Genomic DNA, 21,632 nt, shown 5'->3' with positions numbered 1-21,632 from the left:
CCAAAATCGATTAATATTATTGGGGAACATAGTATGTCTCTTTAAACAATATTAAAGCAATATTTCAACAACATTTCAACAATATTTCAACAATATTACAGCAATAGCTCAGAGGTGAATACCGAGAATTACAATTACATCCCCCAATCATTGAACACAGGTGGTTGTAGGAACTAGACTTTTCGGCGTGTCAAGCGAATGCTTTAACTACCCCCCCCCCCCCCCCCCCCCCACCCCCGCCTTCTGTATCCGCCGATGACATCACATCCCTACGCACCGACATGCCACACATTAATGATTTCAGTCAGATGTACAACGCGTTCGTCGCGATCGAATCAGTATGGAGCAACGTATGCACTATCGGCGTTATTACAGACCTTTCAGAGAGTTAGGCTACATCCAGGTGTTGTCAACGTTAGGTTGTCAGCCATTAGGCAAACACGCTACAATATTTTAGGAAGAGTATCAGTTAGCCGGACGTCTAGACGGTCTTGTTGTACGTCTTCATCTTAGTGCGTTCTGCTATTAATGTACATTGTGATACACAATGACATCAATTTGGAGGAATCGTGAATGTAACACTATATGTATACTAAGCATATGTCGTAACGATTTTTGCCTTACCTGTATCATAATACAACTAACTCATAGGACGGTATTATACCCGGATGTTTGTCACATTAAAGGAAATGGGGAGCATTTTCTGGGAACCTTAGACTTACACAAGTCTCTGAGGCAATGATTATTAGTTTAAATAATAATTTCTAGATTATATAAATAATAGGAACAACTTGTCCCTATAAAAGACTGGCGTCCTTAGAACTGCATAAGTCTCTAAGGCAATAATTATTTGTTTAAATCATAATTTGTAGATTATATGAATAGTAGGAACACGTTGTCCACATTAAAGATTAGCATCCTTAGACTGTCCGCTTATCTAGGCTTGCCAATTATAAGGATAGATTTACTACACATCCATGGTTTATCATTCAGTACAGCCTTGGAGCGAGGCTATGGGAACCCTTCCACCATGACATCCACAAACAGCATGTATTTCAGTAAAGCACGTTCTGATTTCAGCTGAGACTACTTTTCAACTGGGAATATCATAAATGTTAATTGCAGTCCTCCCTGGTTATAAGACACCTGGTTATAATGCCACCCTGGTTATAAGGCCATGTTTTTTTCTCAGAACGGATTCCCGCAGTGCAAAACTCCCTGGTAATAATTCCAAAAATCTGAATCTGAATCTGACAATATCCGTATACGAACACCTGGTACCATCGCTAATTGAAAGAGATTTATAAACAAAGATTTGTTATGATTATGGATTATGGTTTTGTCGTTTATGTTAATTCACTAAAAGAAACAAAGTTTGTAATTAATTCTGATTTTGGATATCAAATTTATATAAAAATATCGTAATAAACCACCTTATGTTAAGAATCGATCTTTTTCGATTTCGTTGCAACTCACATGATTTATTTTTTTAAACAGGGAGATATGTAGGTATTTTAAGAGATCTTAGACTTTGACAATTTGTAAAAACGGTTTACTGAAGTTGAATATCATTATTTTATGTGTACGCCCTGTGTATAATGATTAGAAGCAAACATGTCGATAACTATTTCTTCCACAATCCCAAATTAACACATTTGGAAAATTACTTGTTACTTAATGATTGTACAGAAACTATTAGAAATTGATCTGTGTTGATTTATATAGTCATAATACAAAGAAAGTGTATGAATTTGTAAAACATCCCCGACTACGTATTAAAGGCCTTTGACCTAATCAGTATCAGAAGATTGACATCATCATCTAAACCTACAAATGGTCGTGGAATGGTTTAACAGATCAAGGGGTCGGGGGTGTCCAAGTCATCTAGGACCTCGTGATTGTGTGTATGGACGAATCCAAGATTCATAATAATAAGGGTCATCAGTCTATCAGCACAATACCCGTGCTGGTGTGTTTCACTACAGTGGTATCCGTCTAAGATCGACCTGCATCAGTTCTAGATAGGTTTACGAAACTCTTTTATAAAGGAACGGACAATTATTAAGCTGACAGGCCGTGATATAGCTGGGATACTGTTGGACACGGTGTTAAACGAAACTCACTCACTGACACACGAGAAAGAAGGTGTTGTTCACAAAAAAACATTCTGAGAAGACAATCCCCAGTCATGCACAGGGCAGCGACATGTTTGTCAATGCATCTTACAATGAATGTTTTGTCAGTGAATTAGTGAGCCTCTTTAGACATGTCCCGTTATGTTGTCGAAACGTCAGCGTCACAGGGATTTAGAGTCTCTGATGCGAATGCAAGCGCTTCAGACAAAACATGTAATGAATAATTATGAAACGCCAGTGCATCCGTATCACTGAAATTACATCTAAACATGCTCCAGTACACAAGCCTAGGTTACACATAACAGTGGCCTCTAAAGCCATCTTTTGATGGCAATGATTCATATTTATAAAGATCATAGCATCTCGGATGCATTCATATTGAAGCAAGGATCATTCACACAACCCTAACTTCTAACAATGGAGATAACAGGGTAATGGTGTGGAAGTGTTTTAACCCTTCATCACATTTCAAGATGATTACTGGACAAGAATATATGAAATAATTTCCTGTTCAGAAACCCCACGCGTCCTATCACACCATTCAAAACTTCAAACATCCATACCCAGCACCTACACTTTTCTGTGGTGTAGTCCAACAATAACATGACCCATCCTCTACAACTAGGTGAAAAGAATATGCTGACACGTGTACAAACATTTCGTGCGGCATGAACGTGGTTGCCTCATATCCGAACCGTCTGGAGTTCTTCGATAAAGATAATTGCATCAGTGTAAGAGGAGTTTGGCTTTGTTGCTGATCATAGAGTAAGCCGGGCGTTACATTAGAAGGAAATGCCACCATATACTACTTGTTTTGAAGGAAATGCACGTACTCATCTAATGGCTTTCATGACTATAGCTCTTGATATAAGTCTCGATCCATGTATGAATGGATCAATAGACGAAGTAGCCAAGGAAGCACAACAGAAACAAACAGTAAACAGTTAAGTCAAAATGTTGGACCTAAACTGACTCATTACAATTAATTTCTTATAATTCCATTTAATTCCTTTTTTTCATTTATGTCATTCTTCAATTTCATTTCAGGAATTTTTATATACCTTTCACGACTTGCTTTTCTTTTACGTTTAATGGAATCAGTTTCGTCGGATAATCATAGGATCTGGCGTTGACGTTTCATCTTTAAATGTAAAACATGTCCGCATGCACGTATGTGTCATGCAGGAGCACCCGATGATGGAGGGACTGTAACCATACTTACACGTGGCGTGCTTCATATGCCTTTAAATATTACCTTCAGTATAAGCCTCTTAACGCAGAAATGATAGATGTCCTTACATACGGTCAGCTGGTACAGCTGTTGCTATGGACACGCTACACGAGGAGCTAGTGAGTTCATGGTTACTGATGTTGGTCAGTGTAGAGAATGTGTCTTCCCAACAAAATAACGTAAATGCGTATGTGCTTCCTGGTGTTCGAGGAGGTATTCGGCTTCCTTGTTCAGAATTCTAGCATAAGAAGTCTGGGGATATCAACCAAATATGCTGCTCTTAATGTGATGATGAATTAGTTAAAACCGGTTGCAACATTACTTCCGTCACATTAATTCCGTGAGTGAATACAGTACATTGATGTGCCTCAGTACAAACATGATATGTTTATACTCCAGTGGCGACATTTGTACAAGCAATGAACCTTGATACACTTGTGCCATATGTTCCCGTGTTTTGTTCAGATAAACATCAGACTTGCCTTTGCATGTATTCATGGAAAGGGCTTTTCGCTTTGTTTATACTTCCGTGGATACATTTAAGGTAATGAAGCTTGATAGTGAAGAAATGCCAGCTGTTTAATGTAAATATCCTCACATTTTTATATTACAAATGGTATTAATAAATTTGTATACATATATTAGCATAAAGATATTGAATCTATAACACAAAGAGTATGTTTGTATATATATATATATATATATATCGTTTTAGTGGTAATACATCTACTTTAAAAGGGATATGTTGACAAATACATGTTGTGTAGATGTATACGTGTAGATGTAAGAGGTCTATATTACTAATAGAGAAATTACATTTATATTGCCCCATGAAGAACAGGGTTGGAAATGGTCCATTGCATCTATAGATGCTCGTTATGACAATCACTTGATTTTCTGGTCCAACCTCAATTATTTACTGAAAGCCGTTATATAGCTAGCTATAATATTGCTGTGTGCTGCGGTAAACAACAAAGACAACAACAAAAAGAAGAAATGTATGCAGATAATGCATATATACGTACAATATGTATGTTAGTACAAACAAAATTATTGAGATAAGGGGACACGTCTAAGGCGCCGCGATTCGCTGTGCAGAGTTGCGTCCCGTGAGCACGCCAGAAATCTATGATTGTGGGGTCGAATCCCTGTTCGCCCCGATTATGTTTCTAGGTTTGTCAACACCATACCTGTGCCCTAGGGTTTCACCGAAGTGGTAAACGTCTGAGACATGCATCACATCGGGCTTTCCTTCCACATTAAGCTGACACACCGCGATATAACTGGAAAACTGTTAAAAGCGGCGTTAAACCCTCACTCACTCACTTAATGAGATAATGCATCTGAAGTAATAAGGGGTGTGTAATGACCACATCGCCACGAATTCATCATCTTCCCGAGGCAAGAGAGTTAACTGACTTTAAAAGTTCAGTTTCCACCCTTGCCGAACTAGGCTGGAAATCCTGGGCTCGATCGTAGCGCCATCAGTGGCTACTACGAGTAATGTCCTTACTATGCCTCTCTTATGGACCAATCAGATTCAAACTCTCGTATCACTTGTATTTGCTTCAAACAAAACAGTGGTGCCCAGTCAAGACGATCTGATCGATAATCCAGATCTATATCGTGATCGAACGAGTCTTACATCGCGAAGTGCATCAAATCACGTGAGCACCTTGATTAAAAACATGAACAGATATAGAAAATATCTGTTGACAACGAGTTAGTGGTGCACATGCTTTGCAAATCCTGCAGTCGACCGAAATCTGCATGACACTTTACAAACCGGATTTCGATTACGGTGCACGATTTTGATTGGACTATGCATAGACTCGTTAGTCCAGCCAAAATGTAACTCCATAATACCAGCCTAGTTCGGCAAGGGTGGAAACTGGACTTTTATAGTCAGTTAACTCTCTTGCCTCGGGAAGATGCGAATTCATAGCAAAGTGATCAAATTCAAATTTCGGCATTTTATATTTTGAGTCTTCGAAACTTCTGTTGTGAGACACAACAACATAGATAATTATTATGATGATAATAAATTATTGATCATACCAACACCTTCAGAGTGTTTTCATTTTGTGATTGTTAAGTGACTGTAGTATGCTTGTGTGTGGTCGAGTTTCCATTGTGTGGTCGGGTTAGTACGGACAAAATGATGAAAAGTACTCACCAAGGCGTTGTCAACAAACTCTAGCACCGATTCCTCTTCATCCAGAAGCACAGATACTGTCGTTTCCGGCTCGCCGATAGCTGGGGACATAAAACAATTCTATATATGCACTCAGCATGTGTCTGATGGTAGATAGCATATACGGTTCCCCATAAACAACATTCTATTCCTACTTATGTGCAGTGAACAATAACATAGTCTTGTATTTTTCAAAAGTAGCTATCGTTTCTGTAACAACCATTTCTTGAACCAGTATTACATCTGCTCTAAACTGCCATGAGAATTGATTTAAACCATCATTAAAACCTAACGTATGATGATAATGAATGTAATAACGGTGGCGTTAGGTCATATGTTGTGGATTACTTTGGCATAAAGTCTTGATAGGCAAAGTCTACATGTTTCAACACAACAGTGTTATTCATCTGACGAGGAGGCCAAGATGTAGCCTTGGAACATGTGTCTTGAACATAAACACATGCTTATGATATAGTCCGGATATACAATGTACTCAGCTTTTAACTGCAGAGATTTCTTATGAATATGGAAAAGGTTTTATATCTTTCATTTATTTTGTTTATTGGACACACATTGCGGTTTGAAGTGATTACATGAGTGAGTTGGGTTTAATGCCGTTCACAACAGCATATCAATTATATCGTATCAGCTTAATGTGTAATAAAACCCTCAAGTGAGATGGTATACTTTTATACCACTTTGTTTAAATCCAGAAGGACAGGGTATGGTGCTGACTGACACAGAATCATAATCAGGACGAATCCACGACCCGGATCCTGGCATAACAAAGGGATGCAACTCTGTTTATCAAAGACAACTATATTAAAATCAATCGTATTAATAATGACAGAAATGAATGTCTTTGTACATATTCTTGAACATCCTCATTTATGTTTCTGATGTAATACATTTCCATATCATTTCTACACAAATCAAATACAGGCAAGTTCATTCATTTCATTCACTTAAGATTGTATTCAACACTAATTTCACATTGATCACAATGGGAACATGCTATTGCTAGGTACGTGTTGCCCCGTCATTGATTAATGGTGTGTAACTATGTAACTGATATTCACTAATGCATCTATAGGTAAACATGACATATATTTATGATAATCGTAACGATAATGTGCCAAGGTACAGATTGAGATATATCATGTGTTCGCCACGTGCGAATGAACCACTGCATGGGATCCGGTAGCAAGTAGGTAGCTGTGAGTACGATTATATCGTCACGTAATGTAAGCGCACATATCTGATAAGATAAACACTTATGTATAGCATCATGAATGTACAATATAACCTAAACATACTACATGTATATACAGTCAAACACCGTTGTGTCGATCTTTGGTGTGACAAACTTACGGTTGTCTCGAAGTAAAAGTTTGGTCCCTATGTACTCATTTATTCATTATTTTCGGTTGTATCGAACCTCGGATAACTCGAAGAATTTACGTAGGTCCCTTCAATTTCGACACAAGGGTGTTTGTCTGTATAACATTGCAAATAGGTTGGTTCTGATATAAATAAAAAAAAGAATTGATATGTTTTGACGTTGTTTTGCATGTGGTTGTACGCCTACCTTTACGTTCACCTTGTCTGTATTGGTCAAAACATCTTTCAATTCGAGATAATCATAAAACTGCCAATATCGATGAACGAATTGCTATTCATTCCGTGCCAAATGCACATATGCGCAAGGTTGTAATAGGCTACCAGTGCGCACATAGAAACATGAAGTGCACCCATTAAAAACGTAAGAACGTCAAACTATCAGTTGATTTTATTCTATCAAGTTTTAATCTAGTTAGTCAGGTAGTTGGATTTTAAACCGCGTCTTGCAATATTAATGCCGTACTGCGGAACACGAGAAATTTGTCTTCACACATTGTACAAAAAGGGGGATCGAACCTTGGTCCTAGTCGTGACGGGCCAACGCTTTATCAACAAGGCTATCAACTCCACATCACGTTTATATAGGCCAGTACTATGACATGCAGGGACTGTACAGAAATAGACGATACAACTTGGCAATATGAGATAAATAAATGACTATATATGTAGCTATTAAGGTGAGAACAATATGGACACTGATATCCACCCACACATGAAGCACGCATGTGCTAATGGACCCAATTTGCGGAATCGATCAACATCTATGTACAAACTACACAACAGGAACTCATTTTAGTTGTTATTCGGTAGATGAAACAATGAACAATAGATTTGTGCCAGTATAGCCACCCGGGTCCAAACAATGGTAATATGGCCTTTATGCTGTCATCAATATTTCCTTGAACAGTGTGCATGTGACTGGTTCTGGACGTGTAACATTATCACTTGGAACGGAATAGGGAGCCGTGACGCTCAATAGATCAAAGGTAACAGATAGACTTGCACAGGTCTCTTCTGAAAGTATTATATGAATCATAAATAAAAATAACAGGTTCCTACATGTACGCACGGTCTTTCCAGGATTGCATTATATCAATATATAATAACCAGATTGCATTTTTAAAGCTAAATAACGTGGCGTGTCCTCTTGGTGGAGCCTAAGAGCAAGACAAGGAAACATATGGTAATATGGTACCATGGTAAATATAGCAAATACGTTTTAAATTAAGTTTATTTGCAGAAGGAACTCCATGATTTGAATAATGAACCTTACTCTATATTCAAGTTTGCTTCTAAAATTATTGTTGCAATTTTTTAAAAATTCTCACCAGGCATCCATCAACCGATGCGTTTCGGAAAGACATATGATTATGGGCTGGTTCAATGAGGGAAAGGTTAAAAGGAAAGTAAAACAAACAGTTTTTTCAAGATTTAGTTTTTTCAGATTTAATACCGCCCTTGGATGATTGTGTTTCATTGGCCGGGACAGCAGAGATTATTACTCTATGGACCCTTGCTTGATTGACAAATACTTTTATGTACATGTATGCAGTTATATCTGTTATCTGTTATTGCAGAATGAAACAGCATTCACACACCCACGTGCCCAAGGGACGCAAATCTGCACAGCGAATCGCAGCGCCTTGGACGACTGGGCCACCCTTGACCCCTATGATGATTTAGCTTCGCAGATGTGTTACAGAAACATCTCTCAGACACTGTTTACACTCACTTTTAGTGAGTAAGTTTTGTTTAACACAGTCTTAAATTACTTATCTTACCCGAAGTGATATATTAAGGCCTTAGACGTTTACCATTTTGATGTAACCTGATGTACAGGTTGGTGCTGACATACCTAGAAGCATAATCAGGCGATCTGGGACTCGACCCCAGGTTACTGGTGTTCCTAAGGGACACAGCCATTCACAGCGAATTGCGACACTTAGAACACTCGCCATCGATACTCAAATGAGCTATAGAGAAGTACATGAATAGACAATACACTACAATGTTACTCGCAATCCAGTGAACTTCTTTGTTAGCTGGGTTGGAGGAGGCACCCATGCATGTCATCAGTAGGGCTGTCTCGTCACGTTAACAGCAATATAGCTTTCTTCACTTCTCTCCCTAACAGCACTGAAGACAAACACTACGTCTGTCTTCGCTGTTCTCACTTTTCACAACAACACTGACATTATGTGCCGAGGTTAACAAGAACAACACATTTCCATCACAAAACTTTGATCGTATGTGTTCTTTGTTTTGCTTCCATTATTCTGGGTTCTTCTTCAAAGACTACCTTCGGGTAACACCAGATTCGTAATACGGGGAATAAACTGATTATATATGGGGTAGTTTTTAGACCGTTGATACTTCACAGATTTAACAGATGGCCGCAGTGAGTGAGTGAGTGAGTGAGTGAGTGGGGTTAACTCTGCTTTGAAAACTTATTTTCCATCAGAATGTGTGAGCAAAGCCTAAAGTGTCATCATAGAGGTTATCATGAGGCAACACAGCGAACTAAATTTACGATCCATGCAGAAAATTATTAATTCAAAATCTTCATGGTCGAACATGCTATTTTTTGTCTAACTTGAACAGCTCGCGTTAAGATATGACAAAAATAAATAACCATAACATACTACGAATGAACATGTAGAAACACATCAAGGTAATATTCTCGATTCCTTTAAATGTTCAAATTTTATTTTTTGGCATCATAGATTTTTCTTGAATGAAAGTCGAAAATGAGTTGGTATATACTACTAATAAACATTTATACTAAATAAATTACCAAAATTTGTTACGAATACAATCTGACATAAACGGTCCAAAAATGCAGGAAATAGCGTTTAAGAGCATCTTTTTTTTATAAAACGTCTGGGGGAGCTAGCAGGCGCTCATAAAATTGGTTTTGCTTAAACTTCAAATTCGCCTAGCTGTGCCACTGATGTTTATCTCTCTACGAGTTTTAATGTGCTGCTGACATGTGCGTTGCTGTTGCCTCTAATATGAACCCTCTGGCAGAGCCAACAATCTAAGTTACCTTTCCTCCCTACATCAGGTGTACAAGATACTTCATTCTATCGGTAATATGATGTACTGCCTCGTGTCTCGCTGTGAGGCCAGGGTGGCGTGGCGAGGTCGAGACATAGATAATAGGAGTATAGTTGTGATGCGATGCAAAGAAAGACATTAAAAGTGTGTTCTTGTGGATTATCACGAATTGGATAATTACTGATGACGTTCGCTTCTTGCGTCGCGTGGCGTTGCGTGGCGTGGCGTTGCGTGGCGTTGCGTTGCGTGGCGTGGCGTGGCGTGGCGTGGCGTGGCGTGGCGTGGCGTGGCGTGAGCTTGGTTGTGTTGTCGCGTTGTTGTGATGTGTTGTATTGTGACGTGGGTTGTGTTGTGTTGCGTTGTGGCGTGTTGTGTGGTGGCATGTTGTGTTTGTGGTGGCGCGTTGTGTGGTGGCGTGGCGTGGCGTGGCGTGGCGTGGCGTGGCGTGGCGAATGGAGGCGAGTCGTGGCGTGGCGTGGCGTGGCGTGGCGTGGCGTGGCGTGGCGTGATCTGGTACATTGTGTTTTGACTAGGTGTGGCGAGGCGTAGAAAGGGCATGTGTATTTGTGATTATATGCGCGTGTGGTTATGTCTGTTTGAGGGTGGCCTCCGTATCACTTGGCTCAAACTGTAACATGCAGATTGCACACTTCACAATTGGTCTGATAATGGTGTTTACCATTGTAGTGGTATTACCTTACTCATTGACCGTCGTATCATAGAAACACTGGCCTTTGCTTCCGGAGGTGAGCGTGCCATAGATAACGTTATTTGTCTTGTATTCGCAATAGATTTCCGAACAGCTGTCGCCTTGGCACAAGGACGTTGGTGATACAACCCAATAATAAAATCAATAAATCCCAAATACAATATTGTACAATATGGTTGGAGGCAATGTTCAATAACAATTTCATTATCACACAGTTGGTGCTTGTATCTATGCATCGACCGTGCACACATTAAAATCAATGATTTCAATAAATAGTAGAAAAGAAACCATGTTTTTTTTTTAATTACAACAAATGGTGATTTCGATAAATAGTAGAAAAGAAACCATGTTTTTTTTTTTTTATTATAACAAATGGTGATTTAATCAGTGAGTGAGTCTTATGTTACACCTGTGTGAGAGTCATTCGAAGGGATATCTAAGTAATTGACTGGTTAGTTTAAACATGAGTATATCAGTATTTCAGTTGTAGCACAGTGTGTCTATTTCATGTGTGGCGCAGATCTCTTCTTCATTTACCACTTTGATGAAGGGTGTGCATGTATGTGTACCATGTGCGTGTGTGTGTGCGCGTGCGTGCGTGCGTGCGTGCGTGCGTGCGTGCGTGCGAATGTGTTTCCTGATGGGATGGGCACATGGCATGTTCGTATAAGGCTCTGCAATTTGTATCCCTTGGGTTCGAAGCTGAGATCGCCCTGATTATGTTTGTTCTAGGTTGTCTGCACCATACCCGTGGGTTTCATAAAAGTGGTAAACGTCGAAGACCTGCTTCACATAGGGCTTTCCTCCTACATCAAGTTTACACGCTGTGACATAACTAACAAAAATCGTTAAACAACACTCATTTGCATTGGTCTAGTGCTAACGTACGAAAGTGCACCATCATGGCGAAATTAAAACCAATGATTATTGGTTCCTCGTACAGCAAAAGGACACAATCTTCTCTGACCACTTGGCCATACCCTTGTTTTCAGATAACACTTAAATCATGGACAACGATCCACGAAGTTGGTATTCAGTGAAAGCCAAGCGGAAGGTCACACATTATAACCAGCCTAGCCTCGTGTCAGATGGATCAGGTAAAGCACAATGTTCCAGTATAAGGGGATCAAAATATGATTCGTTTTCTCCAAAGTTACACCCGACATCAGTATGAACTGCCGGGATAAAGAAAGTATACACCCATGTTTGATGGTGGCTTAATATGAAACAAAGAAGAACATGAATGGTTATCCAAGGTATTTCATAGGGTTGTGATAGTTATGTTTTGGACCTTAAGTTTGCAGTGTTTCGGCGATTGTGTTCAGCCTAGTAACGTTCTGATAACGTTTATATTTTGGTCAAATCCAATTTTCAAGTGTATACGTCTTTTGCCTGGCATTGTGTCATCAATTGACACTACATACGCAATTAACGATAATTCTAAATACGACAATTATAGAACAACCCCATAGGCTTAGTTTACTAAAACGATGATGTGCCAAACAACACCTCTCGGATACATTCCAAAGGTCATGTGTCGGACAAAGTAATCAATCTGCAGCGGTGTTCAAACCATGTGCCTAAGATCGATCCAAGACTGTTCATAACGAGATTAAGTCCTCATTAGAAGAGATTTCAGTCGACTTACTTGGAAGGGAGAACATGTCTTCAGCTTTCTAGTCAGTCTTAGGCATTGTCCGAGTGAATAGTCAGATTGTAGCTTGGGCCTAAGTGGTTACAATTGGCCTGAATGTGACCAGGACAATATGGATCGTTAGGCCGAGCCTGGGGGGTTTGTCTGTAAATGATGTATTGCTTCATCAGCAGATGTAAAGCCTCTGCCGCCTACATCCACTAGGGAATCTTAATTTGTACAACTTTGTCATGTCGTGTTGTGTAAAGTTCACATTTCCAAGGCCAAAGCATTTGAGGATAGTATTCTAAGGATTCAACCCACATACAAGTTACACTTCACTTCTTCAATGCGGATGAATTGTAAACAAGTCTTAAGTAAATCTGTATATTTTGTATCTAAAGTGTAACAGATACGAATATCTACGATTTAAAATGGTAAAGCACTTGACTGTATGGATACATTCGGCTTGAAAGACCTCCATACGAGACCTCGTATTTTGTCAAGAGCGATTTACATTTGAACATGTGTGAATAGGAAGACATGAACTCAAAGTAAAAAATGTGTTCCAAACATGTAACTGGTTGTTTGTCACAAAAACTACGTGTTAACGACAAGTCGTTTCAGGATGGCTTGGTTTTACAATTGAGCCTTTCTATTCCAATAATCAATACTATCTACGGATATATATAAATGTTTTAAACTGATTGGTTTATCAAGAGACGTTTCATATTAAAGGCCTCAATAGTTTGTCAAGCAAGGTCAGGTGAATTGGGGTGTTCAATATTATTGCACAAACATAGCGACGTGTCCGCACGTGTTTGTGTGTGTTTCTGCGTGTACTAGTCCGCACATGTTTGTGTGTGTCTGCGTGTACTAGTCCGGACTTATAACGGTTATATAGCACGAACCCACTGAGATAACTGCCGCATTTTAACATGAGGTCTCCACTCAGACACAGTATACTGACTACGAGCCTACCAGTCCTTGTTTTGTCGCCTTAATGCCGACTCACAGGCAGAGTAACAACAAGTACCATATTTTAACGTCTCTGGTTATGATGGAGCCGGTGATCGAACCCTGACCCTTCCGCTCTCGGGGTAGAAGCTCCCTATCCACTATGGAGACAGTGTCGTTGTTTAACGACTTGCTCGTCATTGTATTTATCGTTAATAGCAGATGCATATATCATAAACACAATTGCATATATCGCTAACTACAGCTGGATACTGTATGAATTGCAGCTGCACATAATATAAACAACAATTTGATGCAGAACTTACAGTAACTGGATATATCACATCAACTGGATATATCGATTTAAGCAACTGGATATATCACTTACAGCATCTGGATATATATATCACTTGAAGCAACTGGATATATTGCTTACGTCAACTGGATATATCGATTTCAGCAACTGGATATATCACTTACAGCAACTAGATATATCACTTACAGAAAATGGATATATATCCCTTACAGCAACTGGTTATATCGCTTACAGCAACTGGATATATCATTTACATCAACTGTGTATCACTAACATCAACTGGATATATCACAGCAACTGCATATATATCGCTTACAGCAACTGGATATATCATTTACATCAACTGTGTGTATCACAAACATCAACTGGATATATCACAGCAACTGCATATATATCGCTTACAGCAACTGGATATATCATTTACATCAACTGTGTGTATCACTAACATCAATTGGACCTATAACTAACTGCAACTCACTAACCGCAACTAGATATTTCAGTAACTGCAACAAGATATGCTACTCTAAAACCTCAATATTTCCGTGACTACGACGCATTAGCGATGCCAGACTTGAAAGCGGATCTATACGGGAGTTTTTGTAAGGTTTTGACTCAGTGCCATGACTGTGGAACAGGTTATTCCTGTTTTCTTCGACCGCATTCGCTGTTACTTCTGAGAGCAACAATCACATGCATAGTTGTTCAAACCAAATGATGTATGCTATCCATTATATAAGTGGGGGCGGCCGGGTGTGGGGTGGGGTGTGTGTGTGTGTGGGGGGGGGGGGGGGGGGGGGGGGGGGGTGTACATGTATCTTTTAACTTACAACCCTTGAGACTGGTGATCTGTGGATAATATGAAAGTGGACCATAATAATAATAATGATGATGATGATGATGATGATGATGATGAAATAATATCTTGTAGGTTTCGGGGAACCCAGTAGGTTCGGTGTCTTTAGAATATTGCTAAACACGTCATGAAAGAATTGTAAGTGAAATATTTCTGATCCAATCGAATAATGAAATTGTAATTACGTCACACTTTGTTCAAATCTAAAGAAAGATAAGACGCCGTTTGACAATGAACATTTACAATAAACGACAAAACATATTTAGTTCTTGGTAGTATAAAAACACAAGTCAACTTATCAAAAACATATGCTCATGTAACAAGAGGAACAGTTACATCACTGTGTCAGCGTAGGCACAATGGAATGTACAGGACAAAAGAAAGAAGTTACATCAGACAAGGAAACAACATCACCTCTGAATCACCTGTCCCACAAAAAGATGTGCACGCTCCCGATTCTATATTAAGCTTTGGAAATGTCATGTCAGAGAGTAAATGATGCTGTTGGCGTCTCTGGAAGTCCAACTTGGCAGACGACATTGTTTCTATGTTGTGTTTCTGATTCATTGACAGTTTAAATATAACTTATCCCAAGATTTGTTCGCGTACCCTCTGTGGGATAGGAATAGGTACTTCAGACAATGCCGTCATGGAGCGCGAAAGAGGACTTTCAAACATTCCTGTTATTTGTTTTACGAGATATACATTACTTGCTCTTAGAATGGCTTCACAAGCCATGGTAACCATTATTCTTCTCTAGTGAAACACAGTGTTTCTTCTGTTTAACAAAGCATATTACGAACTAATGTTGTTTCATTTGGTTAACCATGGATGTACACATTGAATATTGATACATTATTGAACAGGGCAAGCAATAAATACAAGTAGTATGTTATTCAATCGAATATATGTAACAAGTACTGCTGTAACAGATATATACACGATGTCTCTTGTGTGTTTATAGTTGGATGTTCTGGGTTTTTTACACCATTAAATAAGCAGTTGCTTATTCTCTGAGTGAGTGAGTGAGTGAGTGAGTGAGTCGGGTTAACTCTGCTTTGAAAACTTATTTACCATCAGAATGTGTGAGCAAAGCCTAAAGTGTCATCATAGGGAATATCAAGAATATCAACAGTGAGTGAGTGAGTGAGTGAGTGAGTGAGTGAGTGAGTGAGCATGTTCAACACAATGGAACTCTTTTACATTATCCACAGTCTCAAGGGTTTTAAGTTGAAAGATACTCAAGGTACAAATGTACACTCAATGTCTCAGTCCTCCAAGACGAATCTGTAATTTGAACCAAGACCTAAAGCTTCAAGCACACCAGAGGATGTTCTCTTGATGAAAATAACAAACTTATATTGAATAGACAAACATATATTTCGAAAGAAGTAAAAATGTATCTATCAGTGTCAAAGTCCGATCCGCACGCATAGACCTGTACCAATGTTGCAATAGTATGAATTACGGGTTATTAAACGCCTGTTTGTGGAAATGTTAAAACGGTGCGATTTTAGAAGTTGAGAATTCTTAAAATATAGCATCTAGGTTCATTGTCATAGTATGAATTACGGGTTATTAAACGCCTGTTTGTGGAAATGTTAAAACAATGCGATTTTAGAAGTTTCTTTTAGAAGAATTCTTAAAATATAGCATCTAGGTTTAATGTACACTGCATACGTTTATTCTATTAGCAATTATATTATTCTGCACTTTTGGTACAGCCCAAGAAGTTGTTCCTTACTACTTTTTTATGCTTTCGCTCGTCAGAAAGAAGCATACATAAGAGTTACAGCACTATACCTGAACCTGATTGGAATGACAGCTGAACAGAAGCAATGTATGGAATGTGTTGATAGTTTTCTCGATTAGGGCTAGTTGGACGTAACATGGCCTAACTGAACATGTATTATATAATGGACAGAATTGACGCAAGTAATAACCCTCGAAACACGTATGTATAACAAATACTCACAGAACACAATGTTTCCATGTGTGCTGATTCTAAACTGACACACGAGTAGATTTAGATGTATGTATTTACTCTGTAAACAATCTTTACATTATCAGCTGTAGCTTCAACATTCAACACAAACGCATATATATCGTTTGTAGGTTGACTATACTTGTGTCTATTTAAATACGACGCGTGTTTGCAGTTCTTAAACACTAATGGTGTGTGTGTGAGTGTGTGAGTGTTTGTGTTTGTGTGTGTGTGTTTGTGTGTGTGAGTGTTTGTGTGTGTGAGTGTTTGTGTTTTTGTGTGTGTGAGTGTTTGTGCCGTTCTCAGCAGTATTCCAGCTATATGCCGGCAGCCTGTATATGGAATGAAAATATTCCACTGAGAAGGTATTCTTTGCTGACGACGAACATAAAGCCATTACCATTTAGTAGAACGGCTAATAGAGATTGAGCAATGCTCATATTCATGAATACACGGTTATCCAGTTCCATACTGGGGGAGGCTAATTGCAACCAGGTCTACCGTATGTGATAATGGTATGTCTGCATGCAATAGGATTTAGGCTACATACTATAACAATAAAACTCGATAAATAATTATTGCAATTGCCTTCGAAGGTCATGACAAGGCTTTTTCGAACACATACCAATCACATCCTCATGTTTGAAGAGGCATGAGGAACTATTTGAAACATTTAAAATAAATCGAAATGAATAACGAGTTTTAGGAAAAGTATATCATCCTCAACCTTTAAACTCTTTGTCAAATAAAATATCCACTGGGAAATATGACGTCCATCGGGGAAAGCGACCCTTTTTCAGAATCTGGCGCTGTCAAATAAATGTGTAAATCTGGCTATCAATGTCAATATAGTACCACAGAATATTCCGCAAGGATTGTAGGCACATTGGGAAGATAAATAATGCATTATACATGTCACAGCAATATTGCCCCGGTGTCTGGCTGAATTGTGTCTATTACATTGGCTACAATAATTCATGCTTTAGCTTGTTCGATATTGCTGTAAAGTGTGGGGCTATCACATACAGTTTAATGCACCTGTTGTACGTGTGTGGGAATATAAAATCTCTTTCCACAACTGTTGCATCAAATCGATCGCAATTGGAAATATTCAACATGCGTTATTGCATTCGGGAACCTAAATGACTACCCTATAAAACATCCTCTGAACGACAGCAGTGTTGGGTATCTTGGTAGATATACATGTCCACTAATATTGACTCCTTTTGGTTGTACAATAATTTTCATAACCATGATTCCATGATAATTATTAAGCTATATCAAGTGTGTGTATGTTAGTCCTGTGACATAACGTCAGCTTTTTTAATTTGGAACCATAAATATATAATATTATGTTCGTTCAAAAATGTTGCAAATGCACTTTGGTTTCTACGATTATCAATCTCCCTTGCTTGACAAAATGCCACTGACCTGCACGTCATAGTTTACAACCAGCACGTAATGAACCTTTGACGGCTGATGTCGGTGGTGCTTTGACATTTGAATGCAAGTAAAACTCTAAATTCGACTGAAGAAAAACAACCAAAACCTGTCAATGCATAACAACTTACGTGTTCTTGGCTCGTATGGTCCTAAGTTCTCTGACGTCATAAACTGTCTAATAAGCGTAGATTTTCCGACCCCGTCAGATCCCAGAACCATGACCCGGAAGAAAGATGGAGCTGATGACGCCCCACTGTCCATCGATGTCATACTGGTTGTTCGTGACGGTTTTTTGTCAGTTTCATGTAGATTTATGAAACTGCCACCAGACTTTAAACTGTTTGTGCTTTTACTTTTGAATTTGTCTCCAACGTTTAAGACCCCTTTGGATGTCTTCTTGAACGATCGGACTCTGCAGAGTCCTCCCCCTTGATGTGCACTGTTGCTGTCGTCGTAGGCATTTTCGGTCCTGATGTCGTTGTCAGAATCCGCAACAGATAGATATATTTGTGGCACGCTGTCCGATCTAGGCCTGGAGTCGATCTTAAGGCTCAGTTTGGGTCTGGGGCGATTTCTGAAAGAAGACGACCGGGAATGGGTGTTAGTCGTGGTACCACTCTGGGGTACCACGCTCAGATACTGGTCACTCATATCCCAGTGTTCACTATATGAGATATAAGTAACAGTTACAAACACAAGCCCTTGCAAGTTTCACTGAGCGAAAACACTTCGATCTGTTACCATCCTCTATTGAACTCGGTCACGAACATTCGCAATTAACAACACGAACTACACAAACTGTTGCTGTGAGTCGTCAACATACTTCCACGACCGTGTACCAACATTGAATCGGACAAATCACATGACCTACAACAATTCATCCAATAAGAAGCCAGTATTTCCTTCACTGCAGATTCTGCGTCATGGCCGGATCTCCGAGAACGACATAGCCAAATTCTTTGCATCAGCCATAGAAATTCGATCCTGTAGCACTCGGCTATCTTTGGCAAGGCAGCACCCTCTTCCGAGCAAACACACGGAGCAATAAGCCAGTGATACACAGGTGTAACCCAACTTCCACGCTATGGCGCCTAACACAAGCGCATGGAGATAATTCCTTGCAAGAGGAGCTTTTCTTAACGCTGGGACGGGTCCACTTACAAGAGGGACTTCAGAACACACGGTTGATGTCTGATCAGTTTCTGAGAACCCAATTAAGAAGATTTGTAAACCTTTCGTTCTTCCGTATGGTTTCATAGTAATGTGTCATAATCTCCACCTGTTTTATGCGGGAGATTCATTAGAACATCAGCTGATCTCTGTGTGTAACCTTTGGTAGAATAGGCCTGGCGTCAGGAATTAGTACGACGTGCATGCATCCTCCAGTGAAGACTCGTTAACGGGCTAATACCATAACACAAAGGGTTCTCTCACGGGTCATAAATAATGTACTGACGACAATCGATATATTGATTCTCTCTCCAGATGACCTACAACATGTGCACATATAAAATACTTATATTTGTCCGAGTGTTTATGGGAGCATATTTGTATACATATATACTGTTACATATTTTTAGGCAACCTGTTTACTACTTTACTACTGCGTGTATTGTGCCCTGTTTACTCTTTTCCACATGTCGCTTACACAATGTTCTAGGGGGTATTGCTAACTATGTAAAGAATAAACGGTTGGGCGTTGATGTATAGCATGTGGGATATTTCACATACAACAGTGCTCATTTTTAAATGCTATATATGTATACAGTGTATTGTTATGCAGTATATGGGATCTGTCACCTAGTATACGTGTTTGATACTGTAACATCGGGAGATGTTCGCAGTTAACGTGGAGTTCATGGGCTATCTAACGTACTATTGATTTATCAATGTTATAAAACTATGTACATAGAATATGCAGTGCTTTCAGTACCTTTGTAAATATTCTACTATTATGTTACGACATTTAGACGATAAAATACAAGGCATATTCTACACAGAGTATATTTATACATATTTAGTATATACAAAGAGATATACGTATACACATGAGTGTGTGTGTGTGTGTGTGTGTGTGTGTGTGTGCGTGTGTGTGTGTGTGTGCGTGTGTGTGTGTGTGTGTGTGTTGTCTTACACCGCGCCCAGCAATATATTGGCGACCTGTAAAAGTCCAGTCTAGACCAGACAATCCAGGGGTTGATACCATGAGCAGCGAGATCCACGCCCTCAGGGCACGTTGTTACACCATCAGCCAAGGCACCGATCATTACTACCCGATCCATTGAGTCGCCTCTTTCGACCAGCATAGGTTGCTAGGGACCAGGTCTGACCCGGAATCTTCACGCTTTATGTAATATTCGGAACGTCGAATATAATAAAGTCCGTTGACACATGTACAATGTGTAAAGAAGCCATTTGTTTCTTGTGAAATAACATCGAGTATCAAATGTCAACATTTTCAGATCGCGAGATGAAATATAGTTGTATGCTTACTTTGCAGAATATTTGTATAATTTACATTGAATACATTTACACATGTTATTTGTGTTAATTTCATTCATAGAATATTTTACACAGTGATCATTTCTTTCTTTTTATGAAATTGAATATGTAGCACATTATTACTTGTTAATATGACACAGGTGTAAACCATAGACATGTAATAATTCAAAATAGGGGTTATTCAACACATTTTTCACTTGTTTACATGTATATACAACGTAAGGAAGATGTCACGCAATATACACGTGGTAATATAAATTAGGGGTTATTCAACACAGTTTTCACTTGTTTACATTATATACAACGTAAGGTAAATGTCGCGTAATATACACGTGGTAATACAAAATAGATGTTATTCAACACAGTTTTCACTTGTTTACATTATATACAACGTAAGGTAAATGTCGCGTAATATACACGTGGTAATACAAAATAGATGTTATTCAACACAGTTTTCACTTGTTTATATAGATGATGTATGGTAATGAAAATCAGAGGAGATTTACATGGAGAAAGCGTGCTGGTAGATAGGGCGGTACATTGTATTTTACGTAGAACAGTAAGGAAATAACATCAGCGTTTCTTGTAAAATGACACTGTAAACGCTGCGCCACTCAGGAGAATGTTACTTTTTGTCAGGTCACATTGTGATATATATAATCATTTCGTTGTAGTGAGTAGGTGTTACTTAGGTGATGGTGTAATATGTGTTGTGTGTATATGATCACTATAACGAAATGTTACGCGCACACACAAAAACACGTATACGTACGTAATACGCACATACAGACCGGTGGAAATATGCAAATGTACTGTTGTACATGTGTAGGATAGGACTTGTGGCGCATATTCTCTATAACGAATAAATAGAGTATATGATATTAGTAACAAACGAAATTAAACCTCTGCCAGGTTTATTTAGCACGTGGAAATGAGGTACTGGAACATTGTAGGCACACACATGTTATGTCAGAGAGAAGCAAAACATTCTCCATGGTAATGATGTAATTAGAATTACATACCATCGTTACATGCCAAGTTCTTGCGCAACTTTATGCAAGTATTGTAATTACCACAGAGGAAATGATGCGAAACACTGAACATCTGATTTGATCGTTGCAGTTACATAAATCAAACCAAAGAGTGAGACACACCTCCCAATATAATTGCTATTTAATAAGACCAAGACTCAGGGATACTTCTCATCTAACGTACAG

The 21,632-nt window shown here is 38.9% G+C and overlaps 1 protein-coding gene across 1 annotated transcript in view; it reads right to left on the bottom strand.

The window, feature by feature from the left end:
* Positions 1-19,013, bottom strand: part of LOC139454104 (ras-related protein Ral-A-like) — a 36,116-nt gene extending 17,103 nt beyond the window's left edge. The window contains exons 1-2 of the mRNA XM_071235609.1: positions 18,042-19,013; positions 5,543-5,622 (exon numbers count right to left, since the gene is read on the bottom strand). Of these exons, the coding sequence (XP_071091710.1) occupies positions 5,543-5,622; positions 18,042-18,564 (603 nt within the window). The 5' untranslated portion in view covers positions 18,565-19,013. The remainder of the gene's footprint in view (positions 1-5,542; positions 5,623-18,041) is intronic.
* Positions 19,014-21,632: the final 2,619 nt, after the last annotated feature.

This window comes from Haliotis cracherodii, unplaced genomic scaffold (assembly GCF_022045235.1).
Source record: "Haliotis cracherodii isolate W230 unplaced genomic scaffold, xgHalCrac1.p SCAF_10, whole genome shotgun sequence".
Classification (NCBI taxonomy): Eukaryota; Metazoa; Mollusca; class Gastropoda; order Lepetellida; family Haliotidae; genus Haliotis; species Haliotis cracherodii.
The sequence above is the reverse complement of the archived record's forward strand: the minus strand, read 5'-3'. Positions and strand labels throughout refer to the sequence as shown.